Consider the following 13428-nt stretch of genomic DNA (forward strand, 5'->3'; position numbering starts at 1 on the left):
TGCCAAGGTGTTTCAAAGGAGTGGCAGAAAATGACATTTGAACCCTGAGTCATAAAAGCAAATATAAAGGTAGCCAAAAGCTTGTTAAACAAGGCAGGTTTTGGAGAGTGTCTTAAAGGAGGATAGAGAGGTAGCGAGATGGAAGATTTAGAGGAAGAATTCCAGATTTTAGGGGCCTTTGTAGCTGAAGTGATTAAAATCAGCATTGTTAAAGAGGGGCAGAAGGTCTGACATATTGAGGGTTGGAAGGCTGGAATGAGATGTTTGCTTACAGTAAACAATTTATGAAGGTAATTTCCATTACAAACATGGACAGTTATATATAATGGAAAAAAGCGATGTGATATATATGGACATATTTTATTATTATCTAAATATATGAAAGTTAAGGTGTTTTTGAGATTTTATTAAAGTCTCAAATTAAATTCTGAAATTAACTAAAACTTTACATTTTTTAACTTACTCTGATCCAAGTAAATGATTTTTTATGGCAGTTCTATAGAAATGTGTTAAGATGGTGAATAAAAATAGCACAAATGAAGCAAATCTTACAGTTTATCAAATGGTTTTTATGAATAATTGATGCTTTCAAAGTTTATGAATTATTAGTGGTATGGTGCTTCTGGTAAGTCATTCCATCTGTTCGACCACCATTTTAAAATTACATTTCAATTGCATTGAATGGAAACTGAGATGAAACTGCAAAACGTCAGGCTGAAAATGTTGGCGTACAGTAGTTAAACTCTAAGTAAACTACAACTTCCAAAATTGCTATGCAGCATCTTATGAAACAGCCATTTCCTGTCACCTCTACCACCATGTCAAATTGCCTTCCTGTGAACTGTATTTACCTTGAGGTTTGTCAATGTGTTGTAAACCAGTTAGAGCACAGACTTTCTTTCACACAGTTTTAAATTTTATTGACTCAATAAGGAGTACACAGAAATTATGTATCTAAGTTGATTTGCCCACTATTATCTCTGTTTAATGATTAATGAATCACTCTTTGGCACAATGAGTGCACTTCAGCAGAAAGTCCTTGTTGGAAAGCAAATTTCTGGGCTAATATATCCCAAAAAGCATTGAACAAAAAAAAAATTGCAATTCTTGAAAAGACTGAAACAGCACTTTAACATCTTGAGTACTAATGTATAATTTTGTGTTAGTGATCCTTACTCAGCAGGATAATTGCACCAAACTTCATTCAGAATGAATGTTAAAAGGTACTGGAAAGACATTTCTCTCTTGCTGAATTATAACACTGATGTACTGATGAAATGTGCTAACTGAAACAGCTTCTTTGGCATGAGTGCAACAAATCCAAATATCATGACTGATTTCTAAAACTGCCAGAGCAGAACTGTTTATAAAAAAACAAAAACTTGGTAAAAAGATCTTCCAAGGAATTTCAATTTTGTTCATCAAGTACACACTATATTAACCATATTCAAAGTTTAGAAAGAGTTAGCAAGATGTAGACCTCTTCGCATAGTAAGTTTGGAACACAACGATTACCTGGGCCAGAAAACAGCACACTTCTGAGTTTGAACAATTGCAGCACAATATGAACTTCACTATCATCAAAGGATTCTAGAGAGCTAGATTGCTACATTTGACCTGTCAAAATGACTGAATTTCTTTAGCATTTTCAATCCATTGTTTTTGTTCTGTGTTAGACAGTCCATAGAAAGTACAGTTAGCATAAAACAGGGACTTTTCAGTGCCTCATAAATCTCTGGATTTATTTTGACAAGGTACATTACATCCTGCAACTTTAAACCACATCAATCTCTTAACATTCTAACGTATGGCTTGGCTCCTAAATATGGAATATTATTCAGGCTTAGTAAAGAATTTTTCTGAACAGCATTTCTGTCTTCTCTTCATTTTCAAATATTAATTATTAGCTACAGAATTTGTCTTTGTACACATTAAAGTGCCTTTTCACCCAGACGTTAAAGGTTAAATATGTTAACCATGTAATTCTAAAAGAAAGAAAATTATATTTATCTAGTACTTTATCATGTTTGCCATTTATGCTCCAAAACTGTTCGCACAGAATTAAGTGCATTGCGTAGTTCCTAGTGTTCTGCTGTTTGCATAGAATAATGCCAGCATTTAGCAATAACTGAAAGCCAATGGAACATTTGAATGGCTTTGTAGATTACAGGAAGAATACTGGCCTTGGATGCTTGGAAAGTTCTCTTCTTTGAACAATGATATGAGACCTTTATCATCCACCTGTACCAGCATCATCTATTTTTTTGTCTAGCACATTCGCAGTGCTGCGCCAATGTGTTAGATTAACTGACATGCTCCATGTCAGATGTGTGACACGTGTCAAACCTTCAACCCAGAGAGAAGAATACTACTGAGTCAAGCTGACCTTTAGGCCCTGATTTTTACTGAGATACAAATGAGGGAGTAGTGGGGGACTGATTTTTAGTGGCAGAATTTTGATAATATGGGGAACACACAAGTCCTGTACTACTGAAGGCAGATCCCATCCTGCATTTCAATCTTGGATCAATTTGCTAGAGCGTGTCAAAGGGATCAAACTTGAGAGCTAATCATAGTGAACCTTTTTCTACAAACCATTCCGTGAGCAGGTCAGAACTCAAGGGAGCACATTTCAGGAAACTGCAGACAAAATAATGTGATATTTTCCACCTACTAAAATCAATGGACAGAAAATCATGGGTGTGCAGGCACTTGTAATTTCTCAGGATGTTGCTTGCCTCTGGAGGCTTCAATCTCAGAATCACCCCAATTGTATTATCTTCCATTTATCCATTAAACTCCTAAAATTACCTCAATGTGAATCTTATTGAATTACTGAAAATTATAGTAGCCCATTTGGTCCATCAAGTCTGCAAGGTGTTTTTCTCTTCAACGTTCTACCTAGTCTAACCCCACCCTACTATTCACTTCCAGTATTCATTATTTTTTCTCTTTTGAACTCAATTATCTAATTATGTTTTAAATGAATATATGGACTCAGTTTTAATAAAAAATCACTGATTGCAGATTCAGTAACATGCCAATTTTCATAAAGACATAGGTACAGGAAAAGCCATTCATCTCCTTGAGACTGTTCAACCTATCATGGCTGATCTGTATCGGAGTTCCAGTCACCGACATTTGTACTATATCCTTTGGTACCTTTATCTAGAAAACATCTGCCAGCATTAGTGTTGAAAGTTTCAACTGAATCAATATTCAAAGTCTTTAGGCGAGTTAATTTCAGATCTCCACTACATTTTGTGTGAAATATTTTTCTTTCTCCACACTTTAAGGCCTAAGTCTAATTTTATGATTATGCCCTCTTGTTCTGAATTCTGCCACGAGAGTAAATCTGCCTTTTTGGGTTCTTTATAATTTTAAACTGTCAGTTAGATTAGCCATCAGCCGTGTAATATGAGAGAATACAGAACAAACATATACAATTTGTCCTCATAACTTAATTCTACTACTTTAGTGAATCTGTGCTGTGCTATTTCTGAGACAAATACATATCTTTCCTGGGATTCAGTGCCCAAAACTGAATTCAGAACTCCAGATGTGATCTAACAAAGGCTTTGAAACATCTTTTTCTCAATTTAGAAAATGTCCAGAATGAATACCTGGAATAAAAATCAACATGTCCAGAGATGGTATTACATAAACCTGCACTGCTTGGCCCAGAAGTAGGGACACTGCCAGTGCACCACAACAGCCCTGCCATTAATGTATATACTGAGGTAAAAAAATTGTTCAAGGGACTTGACATAAAATGTTGTTTTCACTGGAATAGGCTAAGAGGAAATTAATTTGATTTTTTTTCAATTAACAAAAGGCTTTGGTAGGGTGAATAAAGAATTACCATTTCCTTTGATGGGGAAGTGAGTAACAGAAGATTATCAATTTAAATTACAATTAAGGCAGGCACCAGAGTTTGGGAGATTTTTCTTCATTCTTTCGCTTCGGCTAGGAGTTGACTTGAGAGGGATGATTGAGATAAATATTTGAACCGCAGGAAGACCTGGAATTGGGCAGAGATACAGTGAAAGATTTCTTTGGCAAAAAGCAAATGCAGACAGACTGGACTAAGTGGCATTTTTCTATGTTGTGAGCTTCAGTGGGAATGAGTTGGGGAATGAGTTGCAAGTATCCCCACTCAGAGTGGCAACCTGGTAAATTCGACTTGGTTTCAGATTTTGAGATATGAATGAGCAGGTTATTAAATTTTGTCAGACTGAGGAAGTAAATGACAAAGATATTGATGAACAAGGCTTAAAGAAGAACTAAGACCATATCATCTTTTCATTTAATAATATGGATAAACTCTGAGATTAACAAAAATGAATGTTGTATTCAGGAAAACTTTTCAACAAAGACTTGAAAAGTATTAATCCTATAGAAGGCTGAAGGTTAAAAGGATGGAGGAAAACAAAGCAGAACAAGCTAGTAACTGAATGACTAAGACAACAAGGGTGTCATGCAACAGAAGGCAAGTTGTCTGAACTACATAATATTGAACACATTTGACATATGCATTTTGAACTTTTGCTCAATTTACTTTTCTTCATGAGGTTAAATGGTTTGATTAGATGACATGATAGTCCAACTCTTAGCAATTTGTTCTACCCGAGTCTGAGATGTGCTGATTCTTCCTCAATGGGCTTTGCTGCCTTCCAGTCCAGATACATTTTGGGTTTCTCTTTTAAAAGTCAGCTCCAGGTACCCATGATATCTGTACTTACACCAAGTAATGGTAGGAGGATGTGTCAAGTCTGTGGTAGGAGGACTTTCAAAAGGAAAAAGTAACAAAATGTTAATTCAGATCAGATGAAAAGTTCATTCTTGGAAACAAAGTGCACTATGAAATGTATTTTGTTCTGAAAGAATGGTTAAACCTTTGCTAGAATTAGTGACAGAAAATAATTATGCAAATAAATTAACAGCATTAAAACCCACAGCAGACAGAGGGAACTCTTAGTCTACTTAATAAGAATCAATTAATATTTGCTAATCAGAAAATTAATCAGTATGTATCAGTCATTACTGAGGGATTGATTGCATTAGGAGATTCAGTGGAATTTCAAAAATATATCAATTTTATGGATTAATGCTGAATGTGAAATGATAGTGGTAGTTTAGCTCTATGGAAATTGGCAGATGAATAGTTCAACTCAGCAGTGGGTGCTCCTGCTGAGGTGCTTCTCTGTTTCTGCAGGTTCTTATTTACAAATGTTGGGCTGGATTTTACACTGGGGTCAAGGTCCTCACCCCAGTGTAATAAGGGCAAGGTGAGCCCACCTCTGCTTGGCTAGCTCAATCTGCATCCTTTTGATAGCTATCAAGACATTTATCGGCTTGTGGCATGATTTCAGCTTTGATCCAAGAGGAAGCCCCACTTGTAACAGCAGTTGTCAATCAAATGGCTGGGAGCTCCCTTGTCCTGGGAGCATCACTGCTGAGACTGTGAGTAGGCCCTGATGGAAGTGAACTGTGATGGAGCCAGGATGAAAGACGAGGTTTTAGGATTAGCATTCTGGTAGGCTCCAGCAGAAGGCAGTGCCAAGTGTGACAGGTCAAGGGAACCATGATGTGGAGGTGCTGGTGTTGGACTGGGGTGGACAAAGTCATAAATCACGTCCAACCAGTTTATTTGAAATCACAAGCTTTCGGATGCAGCCCCTTTGTCAGGTACAGTGAGAGAGAAGAGCACACAGACACAGAGTTTTTAGGCAGGTAGATCAAGGGCTGAGAGATCAAAAGATCATACAACTGGTGTGAGTGGAGTGTCAGATGATAAGTCTCTGCAAGTGACCAAGACTGTTAGACGGTGAGTAAAGTGTCAGCAGCTGAATAACCAGTGAAGCGATGACCTACAATCCAATTAAGTGAGGAGATCTTTACAAAAAATTAAAAATAGGATGGTGCTGGAGACAAACTAAATGACTGGAATAACATGATAGCTATAAGAGTCACATGCCAAGGGTCTAACCAAAGTAATAAGTAATTCAAAACTGTACAAACTAATTAAGGTACAGAAATCATAATAATTTATCAAGGTGATGGTGCGAAAACAGGACAGTAAGGAAGATTTTACAGATACAGAACAGTGTGGTGGGATCACATGTAGGGTGACATGAACCCAAGATCACGGTTAAGGCTCTCTTCATAGGTATAGAACTTAGCTATCAGTCTCTGCTTGGCGATTCTGCGTTGTTGTGTCCTCTAGAGAGTGGGCACTCACACCATTTGTATGATCTTTTGATTTCTCAGCCCTTGATCTGTCTGCCTATAAACTCTCTGTCTTTGTGCTATGCTCTCTCACTGCACCTGACGAAGGGGCTGCACTGTGAAAGCTTGTGATTTCAAATAAACCTGTTGGACTATATCCTGGTGTCGTGTGACTACTGACTAGGTCAAGGGAGAATGTGGGAGGTGAGGTGACGGGGGTAGATGTGAAATGTCACACCTCAGGAAGCAGGAAGTACATTACAATTTGGCAGGCCTCTGATAGGGACACGGTACCCAAAAAAAGGAGGTGTCCCCTCCTACCTGGCCAACTGGCAACCTGGCCACTTGGCACTGGCTTCCCCCACCACAAGTATAACCTGAGGGGGGAGAGGGCGTAAAATTCCAGCCATAAAACAGGAGTATGTCTTTCAGCCCCTGGAATCTGTTCCAACGTTCAGTTAGATCATGAGTTTTCTGCACCTGAATGTCATTTCTTGCTGGAGCTTCTGAAAACCTGAGGCGGATTTTTAGGTTCAAATTTAACCCTGGGGTACGTGTCAAACACACTCATTGGAGACAATTTGAGAGCAGGGGCTGTTTTCTCCACTATTTGGATTGAGAAATCTGCTGTCCACATTCCCACCTGAAACCCCTCCCCTGCAGCTGTTTTATGCTGCAAACATCTTTAATTGTTTCAGGATGATTATATCCAATTGAATAGAACCATGGCACAAATCACAGATTGTAATCATTTCCCAAGAACACTTCTTCTTAATTCATTAGGCTCTCTTAAACAGAACCACTAAAGATCTATTCTGTTACATATTGTGAGGGTTTTGTAACCCAGGATAATGCTGGCTTTTCTCCAGATGACAAATATTCTTAGAGCACTCACATATTAATCCCTCCATCCTGTAAAATGGTCATTCACTTCTGCAACAAAACAGAAGAGTTATTATTCATACAAAAGCCATAAATTATAGTCTGATTTGATTCCCCAACTTCTCCAATTCAAAACTCTTATTCTTCATCCACGGCCTTGCTCCTTGCTGTATTCTCACTATTTCCATCTGACCGATACTTACTCAACTTTCACAACTTTCTGTCCAAGTTCTTATCTAATTCTGCCTTCCTTCACCTTGGCACTTGCACCTTCAGCTGTCGAGGCCTCATGTTCTGGAATCTGCTTCCTAAATCTTTCCAATTCTGTAACTGTCTCTTCTCCTTTGGGACTTTCTTCAAGACTCAAGTCTTTTCGTTCCTCAGTGGATTCCTCCTTCTCTGGCTCAAGATCAGCTTTTCATGATGTCTATGTGAAGTGACTTAGAATATGTTTCCAAAAGCTGCTGTTCTTACATTAAATGAAAACTGGTCTGGGCTAATGATATCTATTTTCTATTTTAATGTATTTTAATCAGGTTCAATGCTAGGATACATTAGTTTAACACTAATGAAGTGTACCTGGCATAGTACTGACTTCTACAAAATATCATTAGGGAAAGAGATGGTATTTGAGATTCTACTGCAAATTGCGACACAATATTAAGATGAAACGTGCCCAGATATTAACTTTTCCATAGGCTTCCTTTAAAACACCTCAACTTGAAAATCATCACTCAGTTTCAGGAGTACTATACATACACTCAAGGCACAGCATATTATAGGGCTTGCAGGAACGCTAGAACTTTACAGAGCCACATGCAGAATATGCATGTAGGGTTAAAATTTCAACCACTCTGTTTGTGGGGCCCTGGTACATTAGCCACTGAAACAATGAAATTTCATTGAATGTAAAAGATCAGAGTGATGTGAAAGTAGGCAATTGATATACCATTCGAAGGAGGGACTTGTTTAGTACTTATTGACAAAATCTTATTTCATACAGACAGAAGGTATATTTGTCATGTAATTGACTCACACATATCTGCAGAACTTGTCTGACTAGTTAAGTGATGTGCAAACAGCATATGTCAACAGCACTAAGAGGAAACACGGGAATGTTCAAGAGAAGGACATGGACAAACAATTGGAATGCCTGATAATGACTTCCAAAAACAAATTGATTGCCTGATTGTTTTGGCACCGCTGTCTAGATAAAGGCATACAATTGCTTAATCTTCTAAACTGTGAATGAAATTGTTAAAGCTTGTTTTAAAACAATATCACCTTTGTCTGTGGCTGGTCACTAACTCACGCTGAAGCCTTAAAAAACAAATTCTTACACTGTAAGGTCTTGGATCCCTACCCCTAACAACACCTGCCTGGTTTAAGAGTGCTTAATACCCAGTACATTCAAAACCGCACTGCTGTCTTCTCAAAACAGGAGTGCAGAAAATTAGAAACTATAAAACTTTAATTGAGTGGAAGAAGAAAAGATCCACAAAGAACATTGAAGCAACTCCATGAAAATGACTATTTCTTAAATAGAGAGATAAAACATTTTAAAGCAGCATCAGAATTTGATTAAAGCTTCAGGTATTTGCAGTGATATCAGCATATTGATGATAAAGGTGCTGTTGTACATTAAGTTTTAAAAATAAGTCATTGCCTTCACCAAAATAGAAGATAAAGACATTTCAGATGAGTATAGATATCACTACTGCATAAGTACAGGACCATAATATTCATTTGTTACCTATAAATGTCACTTACCTTTTTAAACTGTAAGCATTTGACCTGACATTCTTCTTGGGTGTTAAAACGGTTATTATTCCCCTCACAGCCTCCATACCAAAATTGTGCACAGGAGTTAGCTGAGGTATCGTAATACCATTTAATGACATAACTCCTGCATGACCCTTGATCAAGGGGTTCATTGCAGGCCTGATCTGGAATGTAAGATCAGAATATTGTTAGTCATTTGCAAATTTGTACTTTGATTTTGAAATACACGATGTACAGAACATATTGTTCTCTTCAAAGTCATTTGTTTCAAAAGCAAAACTTGCCACTTGTGTTACAGGGCTTCCTCCTTGCTACTCAGCATAACTTGAGGAAGTGAAGATGAAAATTGGGAGACAGCCTCGTGCTGTCTGCTATCATTATCCAATTCAGGGATTCCTACTTGCATACAATATACAGGCTGACATGTGCAATACTGTGGCAACATAAGCACCTCATTCAACATTTTCCATAATTCTTACCTAACAACAACAGAAGGAGACAACTGCGTTGGTCTGAGCAGCAGAAAGCCACTTAAGGTTCATATGGCCAAGAATCTAATGTAATTAATTAAGCACAAATAAACTCCTTTATATGTTTGTCTTTTATAACAGGCAGAAAAGCAATGACAAGGTTTGGAAGTCTGCAATAAGCAAAATTCAACACAACTTCCAACACCTCCCTCCCTCGCTGCCCCACCTCCCCTGGTGGATTACCTGGAAAAGGCACCAGAGTTTATCTAACATATACACATGAACCTGCCTGGGGAAAGTGCCTTGGGTTAGAGGTATATGCTGGTATCAGATGGCAGGCTCACCTCACTGTGGAAGCTGTAAGACTTGGTACCAGTGGAAAATCCAGACTCAACAATCTGAAATGTTTTATCATTGTGTCCAGAATTACTTGAAGCTGCTTGTTTTAATGTACAATTTTCTTATTTAGGTTTTGCCATTAATATTCTATGTTGGACTTGGAAAAGTTGAATGGATAAACCTTATCATAACAAATTCTTATAAGACCAGAAAATAAAAAGTTGTGATTTGTGCCATGATTCTGTTGCAGTGGATACTTTTGATAATACTTTGCCTCAGTCTGTCTGCTCCCTATGTTAGGAGTTCATGGGTCGCTTTGAAAGATATTTAAATCACCAAGATTTTATATTTTTTGTTGGAGAATGCAGAGTGCATAAGAATTCTCAATAAGTCATTAATTGCCTAAGTGGAGAGTGAGGTGAGATTACATAGGGCAAATGTAGGCCAATCAGCTCCTTTAAAACCATTGAATGTGATCGTGACTGATTATGCCTGAAGTTCATTCATCGTTCTGTAACCCTTATTGCTCTTGCCTAATGAAAATTTATTATCCAACAGTTGACTCCACCTAAAATTTATAGGTCTCAAATAATACCTAAACTTTTCTGTGATTTCCGGATCTGTAAATCATTTCGGGTTCTGAACATTCTGTAAAAGGTAGTGGAACAACAGCCTGTCAGTAACAGGTCTTCTCTCTTTACTGCCACCTGCTGATGAGGAAAGGTTGAACTAATTCTCAAAATCAGCAGCATTAACAAACCATAGTACTTTCTACTACTTTTCAGAGGTCACTGCTATTTCCAGGTAGGATGCAGTGATTTAGATATGTTCAATATAAATATATTGTGAAATCTGCTGTTAAAACATACAAACCATATATACGGTATTCAACTGATTTTGGCTACAATTAGCCTGAGTATTCCTGAACGAGAAATGACAAAACCAGCCATTTAACCTACTAATGAATGATTGTGCCCATTGACTTCATGGAAATTGAAACAGAATTTCACAATGTGATCCAAAAGCACCAATAAGGATCCAGAAATTCTTAATTTATTTTTCCAGAGTTTGGCATTTTGTAAATAGTCAGGGTAAAATGATGGTCTTGCTGGGGAATGCGGACATTGAATGAAGACAAGATTGGCTGAGCTAGGGTGATCTGTAAGACTGAACATCTTACTGGGATCCACTAAGACTGGCTCAATGGCCAAGAAAGTGTAGGGACCTGAGGAGAGAAGACTGGAAGTAACACAGTGTGGAGCTGGAGGAGCACAGGAAACGTCAACTTTCCTGCTCCCCTGATGTTGCCTGGCCTGCTGTGCTCTTCCAGCTCCACATTGCGTTATCTCTGACTCCAGCATCGGCAGTTCTTACTATCCAAGACTAGAAGTAAATCACATTAAATAAAAACACAGCTTTGGAAATACATTTTACCTATTTTTCTAATCAACCTGTTTGGAGATGTTATTACACACCTCTGCAGCAAGTGGGACTTGAACCCAGCCCTCCTGGTCCAGGTGTAGGTACACTACCAGTGTGCCACAAGTGTCTTAAAAAGAATGAATGCTTCATGAATTTCCATGTTATCCTTGCGTAGGGGCCATGCTAATCTTCTCTGTATTGTTCCAGTTTTGGTATATGTGCTGCCAAAGCAAGCATTTTTTAAAAAAATTAAACCTATTTTTCTAATCAACCTGTTCAGAGATGTTATTACACACCTCAGGAGTGGGTGAGACTTGAACCCTGGCCTCCCAGTCCAGGGGCACTACCACTGCAACACAAGAGAGTCCCCATTATTACATTTGAGCTTGCAAACACAAGTAAGATATGTCCTGCAGTGTGTTCAGACATAAAAACTTAATAACAGCTAAATTTTGAGTACCTTCATGAACTTCCTGTATTAATATTTGTGCTGGAGTGGATACTGGAAGAAGGACGTTTGGCAAAACAACGTCATCTTTAAAAGAATTTGGCTCTCTCCTTACAGCTTGGTCATCAGGTCCAGATCCTATATCAGGCCTTCCAGCAGTCGGTAATCCTGGCAGGGGAACTGATTCTTTTGGCCTTGTAAATACATCTTCACTGCCACCATGTGATTCTATTTTATTTCCACTTCCTCCTGGAGGACCACGCTATAGGGGAAAAAATGGATTTACAGAATATATTATTCAATTGAAATAATTGCGGATAATCTTCCAGTATGTGATCCTGACTGTTAATCATCTGGACTTAGTACGCACAATTCTGACATTGAATCTGAAAGGGAATGTGACAAATTCAGCTTTCACTCAATTTCCAGGAGCAGAGGGAAGCTGGAAAGAAGAATGTTTTTAAAATATTATATATCAGCATTTATAACTTATATAATTCAACATTTTTTTAGATAAAGATTATGTTGTCGTGCCATAAAAATTTGAGCCATACTTTTAATGAGAGGATGGGACATGGTTGGAAATGGTACTCACTAACCCAATGGATGTTGACACACTCCAAAATAATTAATAGGTTGCTTCCCAGCCAATTTTTACAGTCAGGTTACATTTCCATACATCTCATCAGACCCCTAGTTCCTGACAGACTCAGTATTCAGCTGGAGGGCAGGGGCAGGAATTTGGACATTAGGAGACCATCACAATCGATCTTTGGGAAAGACCTCTCCAGTAGAAGAAATTACATAGCAGTGTTTGCAATTCTGGGGGAGTGAAGTGTAGTGGGGAGGATGCCATGGACAAGGGATCCCTAGGTTTCCTTAATTTGTGAGGCCCAGAATAGCACTCTTGCTCTTCCTTTCTCGCATATCTTCTAAAAAATCAACTTTCTGTGGCTCTGCCTCCTGGCTGAAGATTTGGTTCTGAGCAGTTTTAACCTGATGGAGAATTCATCACAGCTACCCCACTCGAGCTTGTGGCTAACTTTGCAGTTAGGTCTTGAAGTTGTAATTGGGATCTGCCTTTCTGTAGCTGTCCTTGATTGTTCATGTGAGTTAATTACAGAACTTAATGGGAAATTAGTTGGGTCAAAGATGGTAAGTTGCAGTTATTATCGAGATGTCCCTTTGTCGTGGTTTCTGACGGTTTGTGGTTGTGATTGTGGTGGGGGTAGCAGTGGCGGGGGTAGGGGTGGGGGGGCGGTGGTGGGTGGTGGTGAGGGGAGACAGTATTTTGAATTCCAGGAAACTCCCTACCAGCAGATGATGTGTCTATTTCTGAATGGCCATGTGTATAAAGGTGACAGAGTCATGTATGGAAATACTGCTGTGCTAGAAATTCTATCATTTACATCAAACGTAACCTGATGCAAATTAAGGCATGCAAAAAAAGGTGGTTACTTGTGTAAACTTGACAAACCAGAATGTGATTGTACTAAAGTCCATGAACTTTCTGAAGTATGAATTATGATGAATGCACTGTGAGAAGAGGTATTTTAAGAGCACAAGTCTAAACAAGAAACAGTTATACCTTAGAATACTCAGCTACTTATTACAGAGTAGTTTTGCTTCTTATATGCACCACGCTTCTTATTATTTTCTTATTAACATTCTTATTATTCTTTCCACGTTGTTCTCAAACCTATCCTGGTACTGTGCTAGGTGACAAGTGAGGGGAAGGCATATCATTGCTGTGTGTAGTATCATAAGCCTCTTGGGCTAGAAACCATTTCAACTCCCCCTCCCATTCCTCAGACGACATGTCCATCCTGGGCCTCCTGCAGTGCCACAACGATGCCA

The 13428-nt window shown here is 38.4% G+C and overlaps 1 protein-coding gene and 1 non-coding gene across 2 annotated transcripts in view; both read right to left on the reverse strand.

The window, feature by feature from the left end:
- Nucleotides 1-951: 951 nt before the first annotated feature.
- The window catches only part of col28a1a (collagen, type XXVIII, alpha 1a), a 209970-nt gene continuing 197493 nt past the window's right edge, over nucleotides 952-13428 (reverse strand). Inside the window, exons 34-37 of the mRNA XM_048613944.1 lie at nucleotides 11584-11833; nucleotides 8881-9056; nucleotides 7124-7161; nucleotides 952-4786 (exon numbers count right to left, since the gene is read on the reverse strand). Coding sequence (XP_048469901.1) covers nucleotides 7156-7161; nucleotides 8881-9056; nucleotides 11584-11833 — 432 coding nt within the window. The 3' untranslated portion in view covers nucleotides 952-4786; nucleotides 7124-7155. The remainder of the gene's footprint in view (nucleotides 4787-7123; nucleotides 7162-8880; nucleotides 9057-11583; nucleotides 11834-13428) is intronic.
- Nucleotides 11254-11356, reverse strand: LOC125487362. Its single transcript, XR_007265845.1, has one exon. It is a non-coding gene; the product is annotated as a U6 spliceosomal RNA (small nuclear RNA).

Source organism: Rhincodon typus, chromosome 2, assembly GCF_021869965.1.
Source record: "Rhincodon typus isolate 14 chromosome 2, sRhiTyp1.1, whole genome shotgun sequence".
Lineage (NCBI taxonomy): Eukaryota > Metazoa > Chordata > Chondrichthyes > Orectolobiformes > Rhincodontidae > Rhincodon > Rhincodon typus.